The following is a 25,197-nucleotide window of genomic DNA, read 5'->3' on the forward strand; positions in this document are numbered from 1 at the left end:
ATTAAAAAAACAAGAAAATGACATGTTTGAAAGTACAAAGAGTTTTTTTTTTTTTTTTAATTAAAAAAAATATCCATTTCAATGGGATGTCTACTCAAACCCATAATTGCTTTTTTTCTCCTCTAAGTACACTTTAAACCAATAATAAATAAATAAATAACCTTTTAATTTCTTAGTGGAAAAATGTTGTAAAACCACCACCTTAATTCAATTATTATTTTTATTAATAACACTTTACAATTAATTAGTGGTGCACACTTGGATATCATTATTAAAATTTTATCTCCTCTCTTAACCCAACTTAAAAAAAATTAAATTTCAAATTTATATAATTAATATTAATATTTTTGCTTTTTCACGTTAACTTTTAATAAACTATACGCCATGGATGGAACGAGGAGAACTTTATCCTATTTAAAAAAAATTATAAAAATTAAAATTTAAAAGATTTCGTATATGAATTAAGAATCTAAATTTATTAAAAAAATTATATGGATAAAGAGAATCTAAAATAATAGAATAGAAGATTTAAACAATTAATTTAAAAATTACTTCAATTTAAATTTGTTAGGTAAGAATGGTCTTTTTTTTATATATATATATAATTATTTTGAGCATAAAAGGATTGTTTTGCATTCCAATATAATTTAAATTACTTCAATATATTTTGCAATTCAAAAGGTTTAAAGGTAAATAATTTTTTTTTAAAATATAAAATTTTTAGTTTAATTGTATAATATTTTAACCCATTAAACTATTTTCATATTTTTTCGGATTTAATTTATATTTTTATGCATTTTGGAAATTTTATAACAAACATGAATAAATTTTTCAAACTACATTCACTTATTATGATCACCATATTAGTCTCTTGGCACTCGTCCCTAGTTTTACTGGTCTCAAATAGTCGATCCTCAATCTTAATAGCTAGACATTTGTCTTTAGTCCCCGTCACTAACTATTGGTTGTTGGTTTCAATCGCTAGTCACCGACCTTCGATTCCAATCACTAGCCATTAGTCACAAACAACGATGAATGGCAAAAGAAAATCACGACCAAACACTTTCTCAAATTAAACATATAAATACTTAAATTATAAGCCGGGTTTAAAAAAATATATTTTAAAAAAAATGATTATTTTTTTTTTAGACTATCAAAGTCTTTTAGTTTAGCATTTAAAAGAAATAAATTTGACTACGCAACTAAAATATAGACTTTGTAAAAAAGTTGTATATAAATGAACCACTTTTGTCGAGTTATATCCAATAAATTTTTAAATATTTAATTTTTTTTTTATCTAATACATTATTAAAATTTAAAAATATTTAATAAACGAACAGCTTGAAATAATAAAATTGTTAATTTTTTTAATATATTTAAAATAAATACCTTATATTCGTTAATAATAATAATTCATAATTTATAATATATATTTAATGTGCAATTTGAATAAATTTTTGTTTGACGTGTACAATTAAAGAAACCAATTATTTTTTTTTAATAATGCAATTTTGTTTTTTTATTATTATTATAAAAAAACAAACCCAAATGCAAAAGAAAAGAAAAAATAAAATAAAATAAAATAAAACTTTTAGTAAATGTGGAATCTGACGTGTGGGAGAGAGAGGGAAAAAAAAGATTCTTGCATAACAAATAATTCGGTAGTGTTTACCCGTGATCCGAGTCAGCAACGAGTCATACCAAGAGTTAGCCTCCACGTTAGCATAAACAGACACGTGGCATGACTCACCTTCTGAAGGAGTTTTATATAAACCGTCCTACGTCTCCCCGTTTTCTCCGGGCATTTCCGTAACAATCACTTCTCTCTGTTTCTCTCCTTCTTACTCATTGGCCGACATTTCCCTTTCTTCTTCGTCTTCTTCTTCGATTTCCAACAAGATGAAGGACTCTGAAGGAAATCCTCTGCATCTCAAGTCGCTAAATCACATATCGCTTCTTTGTAGATCAGTGGAAGAGTCGATTGATTTTTACCAGAATGTTCTAGGGTTTTTCCCGATTCGTAGACCTGGATCCTTCGATTTCGATGGAGCTTGGTAAAGTTTCTCTAACCTAATTCAAAATCGTTTCTCCTTCTGTTTGATTTTTGTGTCTGAATCTCTGTGGTTGATTATGGCGATGATTTTGTTCTTGATCTGACGTTTTCCAGGCTGTTTGGCTACGGCATTGGAATCCATCTCTTGCAATCGGAAGAACCAGAGAGTTTGCCGAAAAAGAGCGAGATTAATCCCAAGGATAATCACATATCATTTCAGGTAATTACTTGAGGTTTTTTCTGAAATTATGATTTGAATCTGTAATGATTACGGTTGCGACGACGATGAGCAGTGCGAGAGCATGGGAGCGGTGGAGAAGATGCTGAAGGAGATGGGGATTGATTACGTGCGGGCGGTAGTAGAGGAAGGAGGAATACACGTTGATCAGTTGTTTTTCCACGATCCTGATGGGTTCATGATCGAGATATGCAACTGCGATAATCTCCCCGTTATACCACTGAGTGGTGAGGTGTCACGATCCTGTTCGCAGTTGAATTGTCAGATAATACAGCAGCAGCAGCAGATTCACCAGCTGGTTTAGTACTACTTACTGAAGAAGATGAACAGGAAGAACCCATGAAAATAAATAATTAAAAAAATAATAACAATTAAAATGTACCATTTTGGAGTAATATTAAATATATAAATATTTATTAATCTTATTAGGCATTTTGTGTTGTCAGTAGTACTATTTTACCTACTCTTCTCCCTAATTTCAATTTTAATTTAAAATATATTATTAATACTATTTTTGTTATCATAAATAGGTGGATAAATACAAATAATTAAGATAAATTTAGATATTTATGCTAAATAAATATTAAAATAGGTTATTTAATTGCATCGTGACAATAAAGACAATTGACTCAAGCTTTCGTAGAATCTTTTTTTACCATATTAAAAGTCGCAATAATTATTCAATAATAACTCATAGACCCAAAAGCAATTAAACTCACTTCCCTCGTTAAAATAAAGTTTATAGGAATGAAGATAGTATTTCTTTATTATAAACTTATAATTATAATTATCCGGGCTTCTAATAACACTAAAAAAAAAAAAAAAAAAAAAAAAAGTAATAAAATAAAAACCATTTATTTATAATAAATTCATAAACAATATTACATAAATCTCTTTATTTTTAAGCCAAATCACACACAATAAATACTATAAAATAGATTTGAAAAAAAAAAAAAAAAAAAGTAATAAAATAAAAACCATTTATTTATAATAAATTCATAAACAATATTACATAAATCTCTTTATTTTTAAGCCAAATCACACACAATAAATACTATAAAATAGATTTGAAAAAAAAAAAAAAAAAAAGTAATAAAATAAAAACCATTTATTTATAATAAATTCATAAACAATATTACATAAATCTCTTTATTTTTAAGCCAAATCACACACAATAAATACTATAAAATAGATTTGAAAAAAAAAAAAAAAAAAAGTAATAAAATAAAAACCATTTATTTATAATAAATTCATAAACAATATTACATAAATCTCTTTATTTTTAAGCCAAATCACACACAATAAATACTATAAAATAGATTTGAAAAAAAAAAAAAAAAACAGGATTCAAGTTTCACCGGCGAGAATTTTCTCATAATTTTCAATGGATTGAAGCCTCTGAATCAGCAACTGATTTCTGAACCTCTTAATGAAAGCTTCAGCACTTTCATTAACATCCTCCGTCACCGACACTGTCACGGTCGGCGTTTTCTCCATCTTGATCCTCTCTTGGCGAGGGGGCGGCGGCTGCTGCTGCTGCTGCTTACGGCTACCGGCGGCGGCGGCGGTAGAAAAAGCTGGTTGGGATGTGTTCTTCATAATATCTTTAGTAAGGTTGGATGGGAGAATGGAATTTGGGGAGGGTGATATTTATAGGAAGAAGGGAATAATTGACGGAGAGGAGAGTCGATTAAGTAATCAATAAGCGATGATGGGCGGTGGGCGAAATCGACGGCGGCAACTTAGGCGAGTCAAAGCGGCAACTTTGAGTGTGGGAGCATGGTCTATGGGCGTGCTGTGCCGGTTCGAATCCTTACCCAACAACGAATCTCTTCTCATCATTCTCACCAATTTCCAATTTATATTTTTTTTTGTTCTTAAATTTTAAATTTAATCACCATTTATACTTAAATCGGGCTCAGAAGCTCACTTGACCGTGATTAACTTAATTCACTTGTGGCTGAAAAGTGAAGGCTACACAATCGTAAGTCCGTTGCCGAGATGTCGAGATATGAATATTAATAAAAATTCAGGATAATAATATCAATATTGAAATTTATGAAAAAAATTAAAATTAAACTGAAAACGTAACAATATTTTGAATTTAAGGATTAAATGAAAATTAAACTAAAAATTTAGAGGTAAGATGATAATATTAGACTCAAAATTTAAGGATTAAAAAAATGGATAAGTTATTTATTTATTTATTATTATTATTATTGGTATTCGTAATTCAATAATTAATTGGAATGATAATGCAATTATTTACGAGACTATTCTTTATTTTATAGGGTTTATATTTATTATTAAATATTTATTTTATGATAAAAATAAATAAATGTGTTATTTAATTTTTTTTTATTAATATGTATTAGGTTGGAAAATTATTATTGAAATATTGGTGGCATTAGATTAAGTTTGAAGCCCAATATATATTAATATAAAGTTTTAAAAACAGAATATTAATAATAATAATAATAATAAAAACAGAGAAAATTTTGAATTTGAATTTTTCTTATCGAATCAAATTATGTTCGTATTTTTAGAATCAAGACTATGATGATGATATTGCTTAATTACTGTTCTTTTTTCTAAAATATATGTTTATAATATTATTTTTATTTATTTTTAAATCATTATTTACCACTTTTTAAATTTGGAGTCAAATTAAAAATAACAAACATATCCTTAAAAAATGAATAAATAATAAATAAGAATAAAAATAATTGCTCGACCAAACCGAGCTGAAGAAAAAAAATTATTCTTTCTAGAAAAAGCATAAATCCAAATAAATAAAACTGTCCTTTTGTTTGCTGTTAATTGAATAAATGCCCTTTTTTACTTCAAGAAAAATAAAATAAAATAAAATAAAATAAAATGCCGAAATGTTTGACATTAAATATTAAAGGTAGAAGCCAAAGCCTACAAAAAAGCATAAAATAAATAAATAAATAAGGAAAAACAAAATGGTGTGTGGAGACTAATATGTCTTTGTTTCGAATATGTTTATTTGAATTATTATCGTATTTAAGTTTTTTTTGGTCATGAAGTTGAAAAATTCAAGTGTCACCGCCCTACCTAATCATAGCATAACTTACTTTAACTTTCGTTAGGTTCCCTACATTGGTTGGAGATGGAAATTCAAGTGTGAAAGTCTTTCCCTAACAGATGCATTTTAAAACCTTGAGGGAAAATCCAAATAGAACAATATATGCTAGTGGTGGGTATGAGTCGTTACAAATGGTATTAGAGTCAGACACCGGACGATGCACTAGCCTTCTTGCTGTTTCTCGAAGGGAGGTAGACACGAGACAATGTGCTAGTAAGGACACTGAGCCTCAAAAGGGGGTGAATTGTGGTGTTTCATATTTGTTGGAGAGGAGAACAAAAACATCATTTATAAGGGTGTGGAACCCTTGAGTGAAAGCCCAAAAGGAAAAATCCAAAGAAGATAATATCTGCTAGTGGTGGGTCTAAGTCGTTACAAACGGTATCAGAGCCAGACACAATGATGTGTCAACCTTCTCGCTGTTTTTCGAAGGGGGTAGACACGAGACGATGTGCTAGTAAGGACACTAGGTCCCGAAAGGGGGTGATGGTGGCGGCCCCACATCGATTGGAGAAAGGAATGAGTGTCAGTGAGGACACTAGACCCGAAGGGGCTGGACTGTGATGTTTCATATTGGTTGGAGAAGATAACAAAAACACTCTTTGTAAGGGTGTGAAAGCGTTGAGGGGAAGCCCGAAAGGAAAACCCCAAACAAAACAAATGTCATTAACTTAATTTCATCGACTTCCACACAAATTTGAAAATTTAAAAACTAAACTCGTAATTTAATCGATTTAAAAAATAAATCATATTAAATAGTAACTCATCTTCAGCTTCTCATTGCTTCTTATCCAGCCATTGATTTATACAGAACATACAATACAACTTTACAAACCTCTCATAAGCTTCTGCAACTATGAAGCTTCAGAAGTTCTCTAAAAAGAATGAGAAGCAGGGCGAGGCTGGACCTTCTGCTCGATGAAGCTCTCGTTACCGAGAAAGCACGGCGGGGGATAAACAGGCCCCGAACTCGAACCATGTGCTTGCCAGCAGAACGAAGTCAACATCTCGCCATCGTTCGATAAGAGTAGAACGTCTTCCATATATAAGTCGACACATGGCAACGTGTCGCTGCAAGCAAGTTTTATGGCCTCGTTTGTTGCTGTAGTTCCTTTGATGTGAATGAATGATATGTCTCTCACTTTAACAGCTGATGTCTGCCAATCTCAAAAGCAAGAAGTTAAAGGTATGTCGTTCGGGTTTGGATATGAACGAGTTGGAACTTGTACCTGATTGGCACATGGATGATTCGAGTCGCAGTAATACTGATCTATGATTATTGGGTTTGATACATTTTTCATCAACATGTTCTTGAAGGTGATATCAGTGGCGAAGCCACTGCCACCCTGATGGACACAGCAAACAGGAGCACAGATCAGCTAATGTATATACGAATGAGCACGAACAAATGCGTTTTACCTGCCATGTTTTGATCCTTGCTCCGTTTTCGGTGTTCGACAAAACAGCTCCATCGACCCTTATGTTATGTACCTGCGCCCATGTGTTTTGCTTTCCCAAGCTTCCAATACTGATGAACGAAAGAGCGATTTATCGAAACCGACTTCTTTGATCCAATCGGAGTGATCTAACTAGTGAAGATTTATGTTACCTTATTCCATGGCCTGGTCCACAGGCAATGTCTTTGATCAAGATCCTTGAAGAATTATTGACTATAGAGATACAGTCATCCCCTGGAATGGAAATGCAGCTGGCATTAGAATTCTCTATTACATAAAAGCAAAGGATACCGTTCGATCATCGTCTTTGTCGTCATATTAGCAATTTAGAAAGTCGAACTGAGCTGAAAGAAGCTGAAATTAAATTGAGAGTGTGCCAACTCGGTTCACATCCACAAATTGATTGTTTACTATTAAGGTCAAGATTTATATTATGTCAACTCATTCATCTGCTATGAGATCCCACATCGGTTGGAGAGGAGAACGACTTTATAAGGGTGTGGAAACCTCTCTCTAGCCGACGCGTTTTAAAACTTTGAGGGGAAGCCTAGAAGGAAAAACTTAAACGGCACAATATCTGTAAGCGGTGGGCTTGAGCCGTTGCATATGGTATCAGAATCAGACACCGGGTGGTGTGCCAGCAAGGACTCTAATCCCTAAAGGGGGTGGACACTAGGAAGTGTGCCAGCGAGGATGCTGGGCTCCGAAGGGGGGTGGATTGTGANGGGGGGGGGGGGGGGGGGGGGGGGGGGGGGGGGGGGGGGGGGGGGGGGGGGGGGGGGGGGGGGGGGGGGGGGGGGGGGGGGGGGGGGGGGGGGGGGGGGGGGGGGGGGGGGGGGGGGGGGGGGGGGGGGGGGGGGGGGGGGGGGGGAGGTGGATTGTGAGATCCCACATCGATTGGAGAGAAAAAACGAAGCATGTTTTATGTGGATGTGGAAACCTTTCTCTAGTATACGTGTTTTAAAACCTTGAGGGGAAGACCAGAAGGGAAAGCCCAAAGAGGACAATATCTGCTAATAGTGGGCTTGAGCCGTTACAAATGGTATCAGGGTCAGACACTGGGCAGTGTGTCAACAAGGATGCTAAGCCCCAAAGGGGGTGGACACTGGACAGTGTGTCAACGAGAACATTGGATCTCGAAGGGGGGTGGATTGTGAGATCCGACATCGGTTAGAGAGGAAAACAAAACATTCTTTATAAGAGTGTGGAAACCTTTCCCTAGCAGACACGTTTTAAAACCTTGAGGGGAAACCACTAGTAGATATTGTCTAGCGGTGAGCTTGGACCGTTTCATCTGTATGATGGCCGGGAAAATTCAGGCATCAAACTAGGCCAAACATCATGAGAGCAATATAAAGCCTACTCGAGTTGCATATTTAATGCCCTCGAATGTCGATGGATGAACTATGCCGATAAAATTTAGTTGCAATAGGTCACAACAATTGGAAGCTTTTGGCTGGAAATCTTCCTTGTTCAGATTGTCTCATGCTCTTTCAGACATGATTTAAGAAAAAGTTCTCATTCAACCATGGATTCAATTTTAACAACTACGAAAACATCCGAAGATCGACTATTATGTCGTTCATAAATCTAAACTCATCAGAAGATAGAATCATAGAACAATCATAAATGACGAGTTGGTATTAGATGACTGACCTGTACTAACGACGCTATTCTTGACTGTGACACCCTTCGACGCACTAATATGGATTCCATCAGTATTCGGGCTAAAAGCAGGAGCGATCACTTTAAGATTAGAGGCAACTACGCGAAGACAGTTTGTGAAAGAAACATGCATCTGTTGACTGTCAATTACCAATAGATGATGAATCTTTACATTCTTACACTTATGGAAAGTAATGGCCTGCAAAAGAATAGTGAAAATGTCACCATGTCAAGACATGTCAAAACTCAGCTGAGAAACAAAATGAAGATAGAACACTTAGCTCAAGAACAACTCACTGTTGGAGCATGTCGACACGGCTGCCATATAAAACCCAAAAAACAACGGTTAATGCCTACTTCGAGACAGATTTAGACAAGTTAACCTGAAATGGGACAGAAGGATACAGAGTTTGAAGAAGAAAATACATTTGTTGAGTTAATCTTGCAAGATCTCATCCACCATTCATATCCCATTCCGTTGATCTCGCCTCCGCCGTTGAGAGTCAGGTGGTTCACCGCACGAAAGTAAAGCCATTTTCTCGGGTTTCGATGTTCCCAAACGTTTGGATCTTTGGGAGCATTGATTGTGCCATGTATCTTATAAGAATACAAACTACATATAAGAGTTAAGGAGATGCTTGCTGTATGGAGGGTAGAAGAATGGCATTTGGCTCATACCCTTAAGGTCACCCTTGACCGACAAGGACCATGAAGCTCTATAGGATGCACCAGAAATGTGTTACTAGCTGGAAAAACAATTCTCGTTCTAGTGGGGAAAGAACAGGCAATCTTCCAGGCTTCAATGAGTGGCTTGAGACAAAATTATTACAACGTCAGCAAACACGACAGTTATACTTCATAGTGTCACAAATGTCTGTCCAATCGAGTTTAAAAAAGAGAAAGAAACGCCAAACATTCAAAAGGCTACAAAAAAAATCACTGAGAAGGTTGTAGAGAAGTTCTCATTTCAATCTAATCGTCTACGGCTACCTTATCCTCTTTGGGCTTTTCTCCTCGAGATTTCCCTCAAGATTTTTCAAACGCGATCCAAGCCCATCGCTAGCAAATATTGTCCTCTTTGGACTTTTCCTTTCGAGCTTCACCTCAAAGTTTTTAAAACGCGTATACTAGGGAGATGTTTCCACACTCTTATAAAGAATGTTTCGTTCTCCTCCCCAATCGACGTGGGATCACTTCTAGCAAGATGTTTCCACACTCTTATAAAGAATGTTTCGTTCTCCTCCTCAATTGATGTGGGATCTCACAATTCATCCCCTTTCAGGGTCCAACATCCTCACTGACACTCTTTCCTTTCTTCAATCGATAGCGCACCAATCCACCCCCTTCGAGTCCAGCATCCTTACTGGCACACCGCCTCATGTCCACCCCCTTCGGTGCTCAACCTCCTCATTGGCACATCATCCGATGTCTGGCTTTGATATCATTTGTAATGATCCAAGCCCACCCCTAACAGACATGGTCCTTTTTGGCTCTCTTTCGAGCTTTCTTTCAAGGTTTTTAAAACGCGTCCACTATGAAGAGGTTTCCACACCTTATAAAGAATGTTTCGTTTCCTCCCTATGAGATCTCAAAATAATCACTCTAACCCATAACAGGAAAATCAAGAAAAAGGGAAACCAGCAACAACATCATCATCAGATAGTCGACATTCATAAGAAGCTCGAAAATATATAATATCTGCAAGAACCATACAGCTCAATTGGTTCTAATGGTGAAAGAACAACCCATCTTCCAAGCAGCCAATAACGCCTAGAGCCACAATTATTACAAAGAATCTAGCATTTTAATCAAAAGCAATGAAGCAATCATTCTAACCCCCAACATGAAAATCAAGAACAGGGAAAACGGCATCATCATCAACACATTGTCAATGTTCATAAGAATCTTCCAAACATACAACCTGGGAATTTGTTAAATACCTGAGTATCATTGCTAATTCCATCTCCTTTCGCCCCAAAATCGGCAAGATAGAAAACCCTTTTGGATCTGGCTCGACTTCTGTTCGCCCCGGAAAGTGGGAGCTGCAGCAACGAATCAAATTCAGCCGAACATTCAAAGCTCAACCTCGCCAACACAGTGAATACAAAGATGGGTATCGGAGAGCGCCAAAGTCGATGGGCTTTCATGTTCGGAAACAGAGCTTTCGCGGAAATGGTAGGTTTTCACGGGTAATCCAATTTCTTATATACTCCTCCAAACTTAGAAATTGTAACCAAACAAAATAAAAATTTCTTGTTTTAATTATGGGGTTGAATTATTGAACTTCATATAAATAGCTACTTGACTTGTTTTTGCAATCATCTTCCTCTCTATTTTTATAGTAACTTCTCTTTCAAGTTAGTTTAAGGTAAACATGGCGCTAATGAATGGACTCGGCCACTGACATCCATTAGACTAAAAGTGGACTTGATCTCGGCATGATCATGTTCCACTTAAATTAAATAAATAAATTATATTTCTCGTCCCTGTCTCTGCTCAATTCCTCACTCCACTCCCGTCAAGTTTGACATACGAGGGACAAACTTTCTAAACTTTATTACATTACAAGTTACAATTTGTTTTATATCCTCGTTACATTACAAGCTCCAAATATCATTCAATTGGATTAATTTATTTTATGTCATACGGTTGTTTTAGTATCGTCACATTACTCATTATTATCGATTCAACTATTAATTTATTAATCGAAAAAACGAATCACTATTTTTTTTTACCCCAAAATTTAAAAATTATGTAATGAAATTTTATCTTAAAAAACAATAATAATAATAATAATAATAGAGTCGTTCTCCTATTTCTAATAAGAATTAATATTAATTAATGATTTATATTCAAAAGTTTTTTTAATGACTTTTTTTTAACGAGAATAATAAATAAAATTGCTAGTTATTCACGAGAAATTTCTACCTCAGTTCGAGTTAAAATAAAAAAATTGCATAAATGAAGAATGAAATAATTTGTGATTTTATTTCTCAATTTAAAATATAATTTTAAGATAATTAAATAATTCCCAATACTATTTTAGTATTTTATATGTAATTATATAGTTTTGGTTTATATTTATAAAATTGGTAAAAAAATTAAAGTTTCATTAAATGTTTAAAGATAATAAACTTTTAAAAATAAAATATCTAACAATAATATAAGTTGATGATATTAATATGTAGTAATGGATGCAATTAATTGTCATTATTTAAAATTAAAAAAAAAAAACTATACAACAAGTCAATTTAACAAATTAAATGAATTAATTTAAATTAATTATTAATAAATACTAATATTTTCAACAAACTACTAAAATGTATTACTTTTAAAAAAAAAGACCAATCTCTCATTTAAACAAAAACAAACATTTCTCATTCCAATTAAAAAAAAAAAAAAAAAAAAAAAAAAACCAAACNTATTTACACCATCAAATCCTATTTTTCATAACTGAAATTAAAACATAAATTCCCTTAAATTTCCCAAAACCTACCGTGATCGGCGCTTGCCAGCCGCCGCCGCTCTCTGTTTCTTGGCGCCGGATTTCCCGAAAGCGCTGCAGAGGCCACAAGCAGAGACTCTTGGCGACGGGGGCTCCACTGCCGGCGCCGCCATATCTTTACTCCGGAACCCCCGTCCTCCCCCGCGGTTTGATCGGGCCCGATCAATCGTCTTGATGGGCGGAATATTTCTTCCCGTCTTCACCTCGGGCGTGGCGCTGGATTCACCGTCGCTTGGGGCCGCCTTGTTGAGCTCCTCCGAGATGAACTTGTCGTCCCAAACGACACCGGAAGATCCCTGCCGCCGGAATGACACGACAGATCTCTGCAGACCAGCCATGGCCGCCCCTTTCCCCCTCCTCTCCTCTGTTTCTTCAAGTCTAAAACGACTTGTGAAAAGAGGAGTATATGAAGGGAATTTAGTCTCCGGTCAACCAAGGAACTTAGTCAACTAATTTATTTTAAAGGGTTTTAATAATTCAATTATTGATGCTTGTGGATAACAGAAAAAATATATTTTTTTTAAATGTATTTTTATTTAAAAAATATTTCTAAATTTTCGTTTTAATAATACTTCAAATTTTTCAAAAAAAAAAAAAAAAAAATCTAGAAAATAATAGATCAAACTGCATATTTTTTTAAAAATACTATTCAACTAAAAATTACTTTTAATATTTAAAAAATATTGATGAAATTTTAAATGTATTGTTAACCCTCTTAGCTTTCATTAATTTTTTTTTTTAAATTTTATCGTCAATATATAGACAAAAAAACATCTATCAACATCTCATAAAATATGTTAATGATATTTCATTAATATTTTTGTAACATGGTACTAACAGTAGGAATATTCTTCAAGTTTTTTAAAAAAATTAAAATGTGATTTTTGATTTTTTTTAAAGTTTAAAAATATTTTTGAAACTTAAAAAAAGACATGGTTTTAAAAATATTAAATGTTTTTTTTATATTAATTTAGATTAATATATATATTAAAATACATCCTCCACAATTTCATAATTAAAATAAATAATTGAAGAAGTTTTACGCTATTATAAAACAAAAAGAAAAATAATATTGAAGTTTGAATGGTTGGAAGTGACTTTGTAGTGTTTTAGACTGTTTTGGATTTGTTTTAAGTACACATTTTAATTAGATGGATTACTTCACAAAAATAACATTCTTCTAAATTATAAATATAGTATTTCAATAAAATTAATATATGAAGATTGAATGCTTGAAGTGACTTTCAACACTTGGACCATTTCAAATTTGTCCCGGCACATTTAATTTAGATCGAATATTGCCCCTAGTATTTAAAATTGTCTATACTATCCCCGATCCTAACCTTCATCTCTATCCGCCTAATACTATCGCATATTATAAGTTCGATAGAGTTCATTCTAATACTGTTTATTAGGAACAAGGTATAATAAGCTCACCGCTAACAAACAGGTTTTCCCTTCCAAATTTCTCATAAAGTTTTAAAATTCAGTAGATATTGTCAGCTTCATAGTTTTAAACATGTCTTCTAAAGAGAGATTTTCATATTAGATCTCATAAGTGACATCGAAAATTATACGATATTATCTACTTTAAGCATAAACTCTCGTCATTTCACTTTCATTCCTCAAAATTCAAGTCTATTTTAGGCTCTTAGACATGTGTGTAATGTCGATTTTCAGGCCCAATTTGATCGGTTGGGCTAGCCCGATACGCATTCCGAACATGACATTTGACATAAAAAAAAAAAAAAAAAAAAAAACAGGAAACCAAGTGTGAGGTCCATATTTAAAGCATGAAACTGCCATTCCTTGTTCTTTGTTTGATCGTTGAAACTCGAATGTGTCTTTTCAATAGCCACCAACAGACCGGAGACGCATTTCATTGCTGGCATGGCTTCTTCCAAGAAATGGGCGACCACCATATCTCGGACTGCCTCTTCTCTATATTTTCTTCTCATTTTCACCCAAGTTCCTCTTTTCAGGTAAACTTTCCATCTCTTTTCCGTCCAAACAATGCATGGATCTAATCAGCAATGTTGTCGGAGGACAGGGTTCCATGCAGAGGATCATCATTGTCGTCGTCGTCGCCATCGTGCACGACGCCACTAGAATTGACATGTTCTCAGCTGCTATCAAGCCAGGTCTTTCCTGCACCTGTCGTGGAGCTACTCCTCTATCCAGGAGCCATTGCAAAGGCCATATTTAAGAACAAACCCATTCCGGAATTCAGAAGTTTGCCAAAGATATACAAGTTTATCCGCATGAAAGCACCACCAGCTTCTCCATTCACGTCGGATCTCCACCGCCTGGAGGTATATTACAATGTTTACTTTGTTTTCTTCTCTTTAAAGATCGAGAGTTTTTGGTTATGTTGAGGTGAAGCAGGTTATTGCTGGGAGTTATTTGGCGGTGGGAGGAGCTATGATGGGGATGGTTAGGCCTGGGAGTGGGCGGATGAGTCTGTTTGGTTGCCTTGTTGCTATGTGGGGTATTGTTTGGAGGAAATCTTCGTATTACAATCATAATAAGCAATATAGCCGTGTCTATCCCACCATGTTTCTTGCTGTGCTTTTGGCTTTCCTGTCTGTTAGGAAGGATGTGAGGAGGATAGTTCGCTGTGTCAAAGCTCAAGGCAACCCTTCATGGAAGAAGAAGTCCAAACGCAGATGAATCCTCAAGGTTTCACGGGAATGGCACACTCACAATTCTTTGTTTTCCTGCCCGATTCATGTCTATTTAATCTTTAAACTTTTACCAGCACGGTTCTAAACAAATTCAAAAGTTATGTAAGATATAAATTAGAATTTATTCTAAATGTAATCCTATATATCTAGTAGAATTGTGAAAACGTGTTTTTAAGTAGCTAACACGAGTATAGAAAAAACCAAAAGAAAATTAAAAATGAACTATCATCATGAATTCAGATCTTCCTACATGCATCTCTGACAAAAAGTAAAAAATTTCATATTCTTGCTAAGAATGATATTCTAATTCAATGTGGATAAGAAATTAAGAAGTTATGGGAGAACCTTCATTTAAAAGCCTCGGTATTTGGTGAAATCTTTGTTGTGGGTAACTCAATCTTCGAGCCAGTCCGCATAAATGGCAATCAACCTCTTAGACTTCTTTGATTTAAAGAATTGCTTCATTCTTGGCTCTTCGTTCTTACAGACGATTCCAATTTCAACTTGGGTAGCGGCAGAAGTTGTTGCAGAGGCATCAGATACGCTCCCACGTTGTGATGCAGCAATGAAGGGCCCAAGCTTTTGTAGTTCTATTTTCTCCAAAAACAAAGAACACAAGGACAATATCAATGCCTGTAATTTGACAATCACCAACTTTTGATTTAAAAACGATTCAAGCAGTGATTAAGTAGTAAATCCACATGGATGACATTTATACATATGGTTAAGCAGTCATGTTTAGTGTTTTCGTACTTCTGAGGAACAATATCTAATCAACGCTTAAAAATTGACCCCCCCACAACCACAAAATCTTCCAAGAAATGAGATTACGAGGGGATTCATTTGAATCAACCCAAGGTTATTTATATCATAAAATTTCTCTTAATAAAGTAAATGGCAAAAGAAAATAGATTTTATATGCACTTAGACATTCATTCTTTCTGGAGGAGCTGCACGTCACTTCAAATCATATAGTTGTTAGGAATCACAAACTTCCACAATTGTATGATATTGTCCACAATTGTATGATATTGTCCACTTTGAACATAAACTCTCATGGTTTTGCTTTTGGTTTTCCCAAATGGCCTTATACTAATGGAGATTTATTCCTTACTTATAAACCCATGATCATCCTCTTAATTATTCGATGTGGGACTCCCGTCCAACAATCCTCAACAATTTTTCTTTCGAATAAAGTATACCATAAAGTCTCCCTGAGACCTATGGAGCCATTGAACAGTCTCCTCTTAATTGAGGCTCGACTCCTTTCTCTAGAGCCCTCGAACAAAGTACACCCTTTGTTTGACACTTAATCACTTTTTTACTACACCTTCGAGACTTACAACGTCTTTTTTTGACATTGGAGAGTTTTATTGACATGGTTAAATTAAAAACATAGCTCTGATACCATGTTAATATCTACTACAATTCTCAACAATAGCATGGTAATGGAATGGAAAGAGGAATCTCAAAATACCTGCTTCTTCATGGGCAATGCGACAAACCGCCCCATATGGGCAGCTACCAGTCTTCTGCAAGGGGTAACAGAGCCTTGTTTTGCATCTTACAGGCTTTGGAATCTCACCGCGGACAACAATCTCTGTTTGTACTTTTGATCTGACTTCTTCCAATTGATCCAACCCACGTCTTCGATTCATAACATGACCAGAATCTACTATTCTAACCTCGTAATTCTGGGTGGTGGACCCAAAATCTCTAGTTTTCTCAGGAATTTCATGAAGGTAACGACACTGATCCCCATATGCACATTTCCTCCGGCGTTGGAACTGTCTGCATGCTTTCATTTCATTCGAACGCCCTGACAATTGACCTTCATGAAATTCAATTCCTCGCAAGGAAGGTAACCTTCTATGAGTATCATTCAAAGCAGGTGTAGACATACACCCCAACTCATGGTCATACCCAATGTTCCGATTGTTTGATGGTGGAATCCGAGATTTTGAAGGCATAGTACGCTGTTGGAGTCCACTATCCGAATGTGGAGGAGGCAATGCCGACGAATCGCCACGAGCCTCTGGGACCGGAGGAGTAATTTCGTTAAAACGATAAGTAGCACTCATCTCAAGGGCCAAATCGTCCAATTTCAAGTTTCAAGTTCTTCGGACGGAAAATCAGTAGGATTCCAAGCAATATTTCTTTTCTGAAAAGTTACAATTGCAAGATTCGCTTAAATCTCTGTGCATTGTCAAAATCTTCAACGCAAGAGAATCGAGAATTGTCACATGCAGTTAAGTAGTCGAGGAGACCAAATTTGACGCAAAAGAACAAAAAATATTTCGGTAGATACCTGATGAAAAATTGTCCAGTAATCAACTACATTGTCGAAAGAACTTCCAGAAGAGCAAACCTAAGTCCACAAATTTGGAAGAAACCGATGAATTTTGAAATGGCAAACGACATATCCAATTTATCGACAGGTATAACAATACAATATTTACAATGTAGGTGGGAGAAATACGAAACCCTAGCCGTCCATTGGAAAACTCAGCGGAGAAGATGCAATGGACTCCGTCGTGAGATTCAACGGTGGAGTCCCGATCATAAATCACGGTCGCCTCGCTGCTTCGGTTTGCGGTTTTTTCCCCTTTCCCGACTTGTTTCGCGGTCGAACTTTTGAACTGTTTTATTATTATTATTATTATTTCATTTCCATATTCTGAAAAATAATTTTAAAACAGATTAAATTCAAATATTTATTATTTAGTTACCAAAAAAAATTTACTTCAATTTAAAAAATACTGAAAAATTACAATTTTGACTATAAATTTTAAAAGTCGTTGATTATTAAAGCAATAAATTTTAAAAAGGGTTTAACGGTCATTTACATGAAACCCAACCTTGCTCGTCCCTAGATAATATTATCTGTTTTGGCTCATTATGTATTATCGTCATCCTCGCAATTTGAGCTATTACAAATGGTATCTTAGTCAGAACCGAGCAATGTACCAATGAAGACACTGGGCTCTCATGGGGTGGATTGTAAAATTCCATATTAGTTGAAAAGTAGATAATATTATCTGTTTTGGCTCATTATGTATTGTCGTCATCCTCACAATTTGAGCTATTACAAATAGTATCTTAGTCAAAATCGAACAATGTACCAACGAAGACACTAGGCTCTCATAGGGTGGATTGTAAAATTTCATATTAGTTGGAAAGTAGATAATATTATCTGTTTTGGCTCATTATGTATTATCATCATCCTCATAATTTGAGCTATTACAAATGATATTATAGTGAGAACCATGCAATGTACCAACAAAGACACTGGGTTCTCATGGGATGGATTGTAAAATTCCATATTAGTTGGAAAGTAGATAATATTATCTATTTTGGCTCATTATGTATTGTCGTCATCCTCACAATTTAAGCTATTACAAATGGTATCATAATCAAAACCGAACAATGTACCAACGAAGACACTGGACTCTCATGAGGTGGATTGTAAAATTTCATATTAGTTGAAAAAGAAAACAAAACATTTCTTATAAGGGTGTAAAAACTTCACTCTAGTAAACAGGTTTTAAAATTGTGAGACTGATGACAATACATAACAAGCCAAAACAAACAATATCTACTAACGATAGACTTAAGTTGTTACATTAAGCTAGCAAATTTACAAGTGATGACACATATTAAACACAAAACCGAAAAGTTAAGTGATACAAATTGAAACCCATTAGATGAACGATGAACGGTAAAGCTCACTCAAACATTTAATACATGCAAAAGAAAAAAATTGAAAGTCCAAAATTTTATGAACGTAATAGAAATTCCTACAAGTTCAACGGCTAAATCCTAAAAGTTCAATGCAGAAATTTGTTTATTGAAATGAGAGTGAAATGGAATGTATAAGCAATCTAGAGGCATAGAATCTAAGAGAGTATTGCTTTGATTTGGAAGCAATCTACTGAAGCTTCTTTATCCCAGGAAATGAAGGCAGAATTGCAATAAGAGCATCACCATATCCAACAGCCTCTGTCATGAAAATGGTGAATTGCTGAGCCATTGTTCATGAAACTACAGCGTATTAAAGGGTAGAAGAAGAAAAACATCGAAAACCGACTTACCGCCATCCTTGCGCAGTATCTTCACGACTTCTCCAGATATGTCCGACTGCAAAATGAAACGAAGAAACATCATGCAAGAACAGTGAGAGCATAATGTGAATATAATCAGGCTCAGTACTGACTAATGAAGTTTAAAGACAAGACTCGAACCTCGATAGGGATCTCGGCACTTAACTGATCAATGAAACAAAGCACTTGACCCTCTTTTACAACCTGGTTCTGTTTAGTGAATCAATGTTAGTGAAGTTTGGTGCAACAGCCCAAGCCAATCGCTAGCAGATATTGTCCCTTATGAACTTTCCCTTTCGAGTTTCTCCTTAAAGTTTTTAAAACACGTCTATTAGGGAGAGGTTTCCACACCTTTATAAGGAATGTTTCGTTACACTCTCCAACCGATGTGGAATCTTACAGCCCACCCCCCTTGAGAGCCCAACACCCTCGCTAGCACACTGCGAGGTGTCTAGCTCTGATACCATTTGTAACAGCCCAAGCCATAGATATTTCCACACGGTTTTAAAACGCATCTGCTAGAGAGAGATTTCCACACCCTTATAAGGAACATTCCGTTTTCCTCTCCAACCGATGTAGGATCTTATTTCATCACGGCAATAAACATGTCTAATGCTAAAAGCAAATGGGAAGATCAAAATGCAGCAGACCAGAAGCAGCTAAATAGAACGCAATATAACCTATGAACTCTCCCAAGTTTCTTTTCTCCTTTGTGGGGGCGTGTGGATTCAACATACCTCTTTACAAGACGGCGGAGCAAGCTTGCCTTTTATGGTTCGACACCGCCTAAAAAACCCAACCTGCATTCAAATCTCACCTCACCTCACCATCCATGACTTGGGCAAGAAGAAAATAAGCAAAAAACGTTGTATGCTTACTTTAGGAGATGAAAGTATTGCTAGGCCTTCATCTCTAGCTCTCTCTACAAATCTGGAGATCCCCTCCGGAGACGAAGAAGAAACAGGTTCTGGTTTGAATAAAGCCAATGATGTTGTTTTAACCGTTCCGTTTGAATCCGATTGTATAGAACTTGCACTTTGAATATCAGGAGCTGGAGCTGGAGCTGGTTCTGGAACTGGAGGAAGAGGTACATTTTCGCTTTTTAAAGCCCTCACTATCTGCAACTTGAATCCTTTGAGCTGATTGCAGAAGGAGAAGGAAAGTATTTGAGATTGAGACAGAGCAATCGTAGTTAAAAACAGTGCAACACTACATACTTTCAATTCGAACTCTGCAATCGAAGATGTGTCACATATGTTTGTGAGCAGGGTTTCCACCTGCATACTCGAATGAAAAGTATGTTAAGATTCCCAAACGACAAGGTTACTTCGAATAAACGAGCGATTTCAGTACGGAAACATCATCATACAAATCCAACAAAGCATAGAAGAAAGTAAAAGCTTGTTGAAAATGTTTATTTTCCCAATTTCAATCCACAATATACACGAGAATCCAATGCTCGATAAACGTATAAAGCTACCCATACGCTGATCCCTCTAATATCGAAGATTTTCCATCACACTAAGCAACTTTCTGATGCCGCCATCACCCTTATATTTCCTCTTCCCAACCAGTAGAGAACAAGCAAAAAGCTCCAGTCTACTTATTGACTAAACTTTTAACTCATAAAAGAACGCCAAGTTTACCTCCTGCAAATTTGGGATAAGTTGGCTGGCCGAACTGGAAGGTTTTGTTTCTTCAGAAACTGTTTCGGACCCGGTTATGGCTGTACAACGTCAATGAGACATGCAAATCAGAGAGTCTAACATTCCAACAGGGTTTAGGAAACAAAATATAGTAATAATGATGTACAGAGTTGTAACAGCTCAAACCCACAGCTAGAAAATATTGTCTTCTTTGGATTTTTCTTTTTGAGCTTCCCCTCAAGGTTTTAAAACGCGTATGCTAGAGAGAGGTTTCCACACCCTTATAAGGAATGTTTTCTTCCCCTCAACAACCGATATGGGATCTCATAGTCCATCCCCCTTGGAGGTCCAACGTCCTCGCTAGCAAACCATCCAATGACTATCTCTAATACGTTTGTAACTACCCAAGCCCACCGCTAGCAGATATTGTCTTCGTTGGACTTTTCCTTCTTGGCTTTCCCTCAAGGTTTTAAAACGTGTATGCTAGGGAGAGGTTTCCATACCCTTATAAAGAATGTTTCGTTTCCCTCTCCAACTGATGTGAGATCTTACAATCCACCCCCCTTGGAGATCCAGCATTCTCGCTAGCACACTTTCCAGTGACTGGCTCTAATACCATTTATAAACTACCCAAGCTCACCGCTAACATATATTGTCCTCTTTGGGCTTTTCCTCAAGGCTTTAAAACGCGTCTGCTAGGGAGAAGTTTCTACACCCTTATAAGGAAGGTTTTTTTCACCTCTCCAACCAATATGGGATCTCACAAGAGTTTTGTCAAAATGATGAGCGTTAAGTATTTCATGATGTAACTTCCAATGGCGTAAGTTGAACAAAAGCTCTAGAGATTGACAACCTCCAGGAGTTTTGAAAATGCAAAAATGTATATGCCTTAAAAGGTGTATATGAGTAACCAAACCTTTAACATTCAATGGTAATTGTCTTTAAAAAGTAGACTCAAGAAACCTAGTTCACTTTTCAAAAGCTCTGCCCAATCCTAATCCAATCACACCAGCTTACCAATTTGTTCATGTAAAATTCCTAATGTACTTTCAATTCAAAAGAAAACCCGATGTAAGACAAAGAACAAGAAAGCTATGAAAATCTACATGCAGTTCAGAAACTGACTTTTGACAACAATTACATGATGTTGACCTTCATGAAAAGATTACAAGTAACATAAACACATACTCCGGGTCTCAGGCGATGCATTACAACAAGCGCGCAAATCTCTTCGAGACGAACATGATATTATCAAACTCGAATATCGCTGCGGTGTCCTGCTCCAATTTCTTAAGCTACAAGATGGTAAAGTAGAGACTCTTTCCCTACAAACATCCAACCTGAAGACTTTAAAGTCTGCAGTTCTCAAGCTGCCTGCAATATGAGGAGGACAGCAACAACAGCAGCAGAGAAACTATGATTATGATCATAATAAAAGAAAACGAAGTAAGAATCTCATCCCAATCTTTATACTTAAATTTGTATATCAAGAAGATTCGATCATTCTCATTCTCATCACCCGTTCATATCATTGAAATTCAAACCCTCGGGTTAAGTGGGGAATGCAGAAAAGAACTTCGAAATCATATACATTCATTAAAATCTATCATCATAGCCATGATTTTGAAAGAATTCAAGAATTATATCTTCATCATTACCAAGAAAAAAATGAAAACAAAACTCAACACAGATAACCCATGCGCGAGACTAGTAAATAAACAAAACTAAAAAGGACCATGAATGGCAGACAGAAACACTTACAGGACGCCATTACAGAGTAAAGAAGCTCCAAGAACGATGGGCAGAGGAGTTCAGAGTATGGGCCAACACTGCAAGAATAAAAAAAATTTAAAGAAAAAAAGTGTGTTGATTCCTCCTGAGACGGCTAGAAAAAGGGGCGAGAATTTTGGTGGTGTTCAAGATCCCAAGATAAGAAAAGATCCTGTGAACAAAACGGGGTTTGGAAGAGAAATTCGACGAAAATCCGTTTGAGTTCATTTATTAAAATGAAAAAAGAAACCCGAAATTCTAAACGTTTTGTTTAGGTGAACAGTTGGGCCTAACCAGACGTGTCGAGCTTTTGTTCTTCTCCAACCCTTGATCGTTCGTTCAAAGCTGAATTTTGGGGGATCGTTTGCTTTTATAATTGTGCTTTAAATGAGGAATAAATCCATGGGATAATTTGCCACACCGCTACTTAAGTGATGTCATGATCACTAACAACATCAACTAAATATTGGTTGTAAAGATGTGAATCTAAGCCTTTCAAAATCGTTTAAGTGAGATATTTGTTGCCGCCTATGTCTACCACTAGTAGATATTGTCCGGATTGACTCTAATACCACTAAGTAGGATCTTGTCACTTTGTCCGGTTACATATCATCATCAGTCTCATAATTTTAGAATGTGAAGAGGTTTCTACCTTGTGGGCCCTAACATCAATTTTAAATCGAGGTTTCTACCTTGTGGGCCCCAACATAAGCTATCCAACAAATCAAGGATCTTACAATCCACCTCCTTGTGGGCCCTCACACACTTCTTCCTTGTGGGCCTTGATACCATTTATAACCGTCCAACCTTCTAATATATATTGGACACCTTGGGTCAAATAGACGGCCCCACGAGCAGTTTGGCATATAATTCATCTAATCCAAAGTCCTTCGTTTGTCGGGTTTGAATCTTGAATTTGTTCAATTCAAGCTCCCATAATAATAAAATAATCATTGCATTTATTCTACAATTATTCATTATTTTTTACTTTATTATTTAATTTTCATTAATTGATTCAATAAACCTAACTATATAGCATTTTGTCACTCACAATGGTTTAAGAGAATGACCCACTATTAACAATTGCCCCTACTACTAAATTACATGTTCCCAAGCGGTTTTAGTAAAATTTATAATATGAACCATTACAATCTAAATTGACCCGCATAAAATAGAGATTGCGAAAATGACTATGAATAAAGAATGAAATTAATTAGGAAAAAGGAAGGGGACAATACATCACTCTCTTCCTTTAAATTATTTATACAAAATGGAGTTATTGAAGAAAGAAATTAAATTGTAGGGGAAGGATTGTTGGTAGGGTTGTTGTTGGGTGCGGTGGTGGTATCAGTGTCGGTCTTCATCCCAAGTGTGTTCTTCACTGCCTCAGCTGCTCCTTGAGCCATGCTCTTCACTTGCTCTCCAGTCTACACACACACACACACACAAAAACACCAAAGTATTAAAAGAAACACAGCCATTCTTGTCAGTGAAATTAGAGAAAATGACATGTAAATTGCCTGTTGGAGGAAGTTGGCAGCTTGGTCCTTCAGGTCGGTGGCAGTTTGGGCGGCGGATTGGGCATCCTGGGTGGATGTTAGTTGGCTCATAATGTCATCCTTACTTGCCTGAGCTTGCCCAACAGTCTCCCCAGCCTTGTAGCTCAAATCCTGTTGGCTTGCCATTTCTCTAAATTTTTATGTTTTTCTTGGTGTTTCTGGGAAAATAGACAAAAGAATGAAGGAAAAGACGAGGAAATTGATGCATTGAAAGGTGATTAAAGCCAGAGATTATATAGAGCTTTAAAATGGTTGGGACTTACCCTGTTTTTGTGCATTGCCTTGCACTTGCCTGTTTCTTGTGCGAGATCTTTGGGGTTGGAATGGACTATTTCAACGTGTATAAGTTGGTAGTAAACTGACCTAAAACACGAATTAATTCATGCTACGTCACATCCATCCAATGAAAATTGCTCAGTGTCTGTTGAGTTGAAAAAATCTTCTGAACCAGCTCAAAATTTTACCTACAAGAACGTCAACTTTTACTTATAAGGACGAAATGTTATATGAAAGTTCTAGATTGGCTAATTTAAAGAAGGATGGGTAAGCTCAACATTAAATTAAATAAGCAGGAGCAAACACGTGGCAAGAGCACATAGGCAGAGTCATGGAATTGGTGCCGCCAAAGTCTGTGAGAACAGTGGAGAGGGCACGTAAGCCCTACACGTGTGACTTCCGTAGACTCGTGTCAATCCATTTCGTAGCTCCGGGAAGCTTATAAATAAGCTGGATTTGATTCATCCCTAGTACTCGCAAAAGAAACAGATCTATTTGTAAACAATGGCATCCCACAATGAGAGGTACAAGGGTGGTGAAAGCAAGGGCCGAGCTGAGGTATTTTCTTTATTTATTTCTTTATTTAAAAATGAATTATTATTATTATTATTATTATAGGAGAAGACTAGTCAGGCGATGGGTAGAATGGGGGACAAGGCCCATGGAGCAGCGGAGTCCAAGAAAGAATGGGCCGAAGAGCCCAAAGATCAGACAGGAAGCTATATGTCGGATAAGGCCCAATCTGGAAAGGAGACGACCGGAGGGATACTGGAGCAGACGGGTGAGAAAGTGAAGAGTATGGCCCAAGGAGCGGCGGATGCAGTGAAAAGCACTTTTGGTATGGCCCACGATGATGACGTGGGCAAGGAGGGGACTGACCCAACCACTTACCGCAGGGGCTAATTCGTAATTCTGCTGTTCCTGTTCTGGTTTTTGTTTTTTCTGCATGGTTTGTTGCTGTTGCTGTTGTGTTGTGTTACATTTCCCTCCCTTTTTGTTGGAGGTCTGTGTTCCAATAAGAACATCCTTTGTCTTCGCTACCTCCTATTATCCAACTCAAATAGAATAAACACAATTCTCTTAGAAATAAATATTTAATTAAGTCTTTTAATAAAATGTAATTTAAAATTAAGAG

The 25,197-nt window shown here is 36.0% G+C and overlaps 8 protein-coding genes across 15 annotated transcripts; 3 read left to right on the top strand and 5 right to left on the bottom strand.

Moving 5' to 3' along the window:
• Nucleotides 1-1,780: 1,780 nt before the first annotated feature.
• Nucleotides 1,781-2,659, top strand: LOC111488201 (metallothiol transferase FosB-like). The gene is made up of 3 exons (XM_023135876.1): nt 1,781-2,054; nt 2,168-2,273; nt 2,347-2,659. Exons 1-3 carry the CDS (start codon nt 1,900-1,902, stop codon nt 2,593-2,595), a joined length of 510 nt encoding a protein of 169 aa, XP_022991644.1. The 5' UTR covers nt 1,781-1,899; the 3' UTR covers nt 2,596-2,659.
• Nucleotides 2,660-6,159: 3,500 nt separating this feature from the next.
• LOC111488200 (probable polygalacturonase At1g80170) lies at nt 6,160-10,728 on the bottom strand. The gene is made up of 9 exons (XM_023135875.1): nt 10,463-10,728; nt 9,201-9,332; nt 8,949-9,119; nt 8,820-8,840; nt 8,514-8,721; nt 7,010-7,091; nt 6,820-6,928; nt 6,630-6,746; nt 6,160-6,557 (listed from the first exon to the last, which is right to left on the bottom strand). The coding sequence occupies exons 1-9, from the start codon at nt 10,667-10,669 to the stop codon at nt 6,276-6,278; spliced, it is 1,329 nt and encodes a 442-aa protein (XP_022991643.1). The 5' UTR covers nt 10,670-10,728; the 3' UTR covers nt 6,160-6,275.
• Nucleotides 10,729-11,974: 1,246 nt separating this feature from the next.
• Nucleotides 11,975-12,416, bottom strand: LOC111488162 (MAPK kinase substrate protein At1g80180-like). The gene has a single exon (XM_023135827.1). It carries the CDS (start codon nt 12,363-12,365, stop codon nt 12,015-12,017), a length of 351 nt encoding a protein of 116 aa, XP_022991595.1. The 5' UTR covers nt 12,366-12,416; the 3' UTR covers nt 11,975-12,014.
• A 1,352-nt stretch (nt 12,417-13,768) lies between these two features.
• Nucleotides 13,769-14,869, top strand: LOC111488501. The gene is made up of 3 exons (XM_023136261.1): nt 13,769-14,009; nt 14,078-14,339; nt 14,413-14,869. Exons 1-3 carry the CDS (start codon nt 13,918-13,920, stop codon nt 14,695-14,697), a joined length of 639 nt encoding a protein of 212 aa, XP_022992029.1. The 5' UTR covers nt 13,769-13,917; the 3' UTR covers nt 14,698-14,869.
• Nucleotides 14,653-17,328, bottom strand: LOC111488499 (zinc finger CCCH domain-containing protein 39-like). 7 transcript variants are annotated; one of them, XM_023136255.1, is made up of 4 exons: nt 17,171-17,328; nt 17,020-17,079; nt 16,189-16,924; nt 15,056-15,301 (listed from the first exon to the last, which is right to left on the bottom strand). In XM_023136255.1, exons 3-4 carry the CDS (start codon nt 16,790-16,792, stop codon nt 15,105-15,107), a joined length of 801 nt encoding a protein of 266 aa, XP_022992023.1. In that variant the 5' UTR covers nt 16,793-16,924; nt 17,020-17,079; nt 17,171-17,328; the 3' UTR covers nt 15,056-15,104. The 7 variants fall into 7 exon arrangements, with proteins under 7 accessions (XP_022992022.1, XP_022992023.1, XP_022992027.1 ...); XM_023136259.1 differs by having other exon boundaries at nt 16,189-16,746; nt 17,171-17,317; XM_023136257.1 differs by having other exon boundaries at nt 16,189-16,907; nt 17,171-17,317.
• Nucleotides 17,329-18,423: 1,095 nt separating this feature from the next.
• On the bottom strand, nt 18,424-22,579 carry LOC111488354 (biotin carboxyl carrier protein of acetyl-CoA carboxylase-like). Of its 2 annotated transcripts, none has more exons than XM_023136055.1 (10): nt 22,522-22,579; nt 22,219-22,286; nt 21,646-21,831; nt 20,458-20,537; nt 20,029-20,088; nt 19,690-19,950; nt 19,549-19,611; nt 18,953-19,021; nt 18,803-18,848; nt 18,424-18,710 (listed from the first exon to the last, which is right to left on the bottom strand). In XM_023136055.1, the coding sequence occupies exons 2-10, from the start codon at nt 22,226-22,228 to the stop codon at nt 18,640-18,642; spliced, it is 846 nt and encodes a 281-aa protein (XP_022991823.1). In that variant the 5' UTR covers nt 22,229-22,286; nt 22,522-22,579; the 3' UTR covers nt 18,424-18,639. The 2 variants fall into 2 exon arrangements, with proteins under 2 accessions (XP_022991823.1, XP_022991822.1); XM_023136054.1 differs by having other exon boundaries at nt 22,219-22,399; nt 22,522-22,536.
• Nucleotides 22,580-23,425: 846 nt separating this feature from the next.
• On the bottom strand, nt 23,426-23,912 carry LOC111488219 (late embryogenesis abundant protein 1-like). Its single transcript, XM_023135908.1, has 2 exons — nt 23,748-23,912; nt 23,426-23,654 (listed from the first exon to the last, which is right to left on the bottom strand). The coding sequence occupies exons 1-2, from the start codon at nt 23,910-23,912 to the stop codon at nt 23,520-23,522; spliced, it is 300 nt and encodes a 99-aa protein (XP_022991676.1). The 3' UTR covers nt 23,426-23,519.
• A 625-nt stretch (nt 23,913-24,537) lies between these two features.
• On the top strand, nt 24,538-25,102 carry LOC111488151 (late embryogenesis abundant protein 7-like). The gene is made up of 2 exons (XM_023135813.1): nt 24,538-24,620; nt 24,681-25,102. The coding sequence occupies exons 1-2, from the start codon at nt 24,567-24,569 to the stop codon at nt 24,963-24,965; spliced, it is 339 nt and encodes a 112-aa protein (XP_022991581.1). The 5' UTR covers nt 24,538-24,566; the 3' UTR covers nt 24,966-25,102.
• Nucleotides 25,103-25,197: the final 95 nt, after the last annotated feature.

This window comes from Cucurbita maxima, unplaced genomic scaffold (genome assembly GCF_002738345.1).
Source record: "Cucurbita maxima cultivar Rimu unplaced genomic scaffold, Cmax_1.0 Cma_Scf00013, whole genome shotgun sequence".
Lineage (NCBI taxonomy): Eukaryota > Viridiplantae > Streptophyta > Magnoliopsida > Cucurbitales > Cucurbitaceae > Cucurbita > Cucurbita maxima.

What these genes read in the sequence shown, in the direction of transcription:
- LOC111488201 (XM_023135876.1), top strand. Translation starts at nt 1,900, where the DNA reads ATGAAGGACTCTGAAGGAAATCCTCTGCATCTCAAGTCGCTAAATCAC. An exon ending in TTCGATTTCGATGGAGCTTG is followed by an intron (nt 2,055 to 2,167) that starts GTAAAGTTTCTC and finishes GACGTTTTCCAG; the next exon opens with GCTGTTTGGCTACGGCATTG. An exon ending in ATAATCACATATCATTTCAG is followed by an intron (nt 2,274 to 2,346) that starts GTAATTACTTGA and finishes GACGATGAGCAG; the next exon opens with TGCGAGAGCATGGGAGCGGT.
- LOC111488200 (XM_023135875.1), bottom strand. Translation starts at nt 10,669, where the DNA reads ATGAAAGCCCATCGACTTTGGCGCTCTCCGATACCCATCTTTGTATTC. An exon ending in GAATAGCGTCGTTAGTACAG is followed by an intron (nt 7,092 to 8,513) that starts GTCAGTCATCTA and finishes TTTCCATTCCAG; the next exon opens with GGGATGACTGTATCTCTATA. An exon ending in ATCATCCATGTGCCAATCAG is followed by an intron (nt 6,558 to 6,629) that starts GTACAAGTTCCA and finishes TGAGATTGGCAG; the next exon opens with ACATCAGCTGTTAAAGTGAG.
- LOC111488162 (XM_023135827.1), bottom strand. Translation starts at nt 12,365, where the DNA reads ATGGCTGGTCTGCAGAGATCTGTCGTGTCATTCCGGCGGCAGGGATCT.
- LOC111488501 (XM_023136261.1), top strand. Translation starts at nt 13,918, where the DNA reads ATGGCTTCTTCCAAGAAATGGGCGACCACCATATCTCGGACTGCCTCT. An exon ending in ACCCAAGTTCCTCTTTTCAG is followed by an intron (nt 14,010 to 14,077) that starts GTAAACTTTCCA and finishes GTCGGAGGACAG; the next exon opens with GGTTCCATGCAGAGGATCAT. An exon ending in CGGATCTCCACCGCCTGGAG is followed by an intron (nt 14,340 to 14,412) that starts GTATATTACAAT and finishes GAGGTGAAGCAG; the next exon opens with GTTATTGCTGGGAGTTATTT.
- LOC111488499 (XM_023136254.1), bottom strand. Translation starts at nt 16,792, where the DNA reads ATGAGTGCTACTTATCGTTTTAACGAAATTACTCCTCCGGTCCCAGAG. An exon ending in CATTGCCCATGAAGAAGCAG is followed by an intron (nt 15,302 to 16,188) that starts GTATTTTGAGAT and finishes TGGAGAAAATAG; the next exon opens with AACTACAAAAGCTTGGGCCC.
- LOC111488354 (XM_023136055.1), bottom strand. An exon ending in CAATACTTTCATCTCCTAAA is followed by an intron (nt 19,612 to 19,689) that starts GTAAGCATACAA and finishes ATTTGAATGCAG; the next exon opens with GTTGGGTTTTTTAGGCGGTG. An exon ending in GTGCCGAGATCCCTATCGAG is followed by an intron (nt 18,849 to 18,952) that starts GTTCGAGTCTTG and finishes TTCATTTTGCAG; the next exon opens with TCGGACATATCTGGAGAAGT.
- LOC111488219 (XM_023135908.1), bottom strand. Translation starts at nt 23,912, where the DNA reads ATGGCAAGCCAACAGGATTTGAGCTACAAGGCTGGGGAGACTGTTGGG. An exon ending in CTGCCAACTTCCTCCAACAG is followed by an intron (nt 23,655 to 23,747) that starts GCAATTTACATG and finishes GTGTGTGTGTAG; the next exon opens with ACTGGAGAGCAAGTGAAGAG.
- LOC111488151 (XM_023135813.1), top strand. Translation starts at nt 24,567, where the DNA reads ATGGCATCCCACAATGAGAGGTACAAGGGTGGTGAAAGCAAGGGCCGA. An exon ending in AAAGCAAGGGCCGAGCTGAG is followed by an intron (nt 24,621 to 24,680) that starts GTATTTTCTTTA and finishes TTATTATTATAG; the next exon opens with GAGAAGACTAGTCAGGCGAT.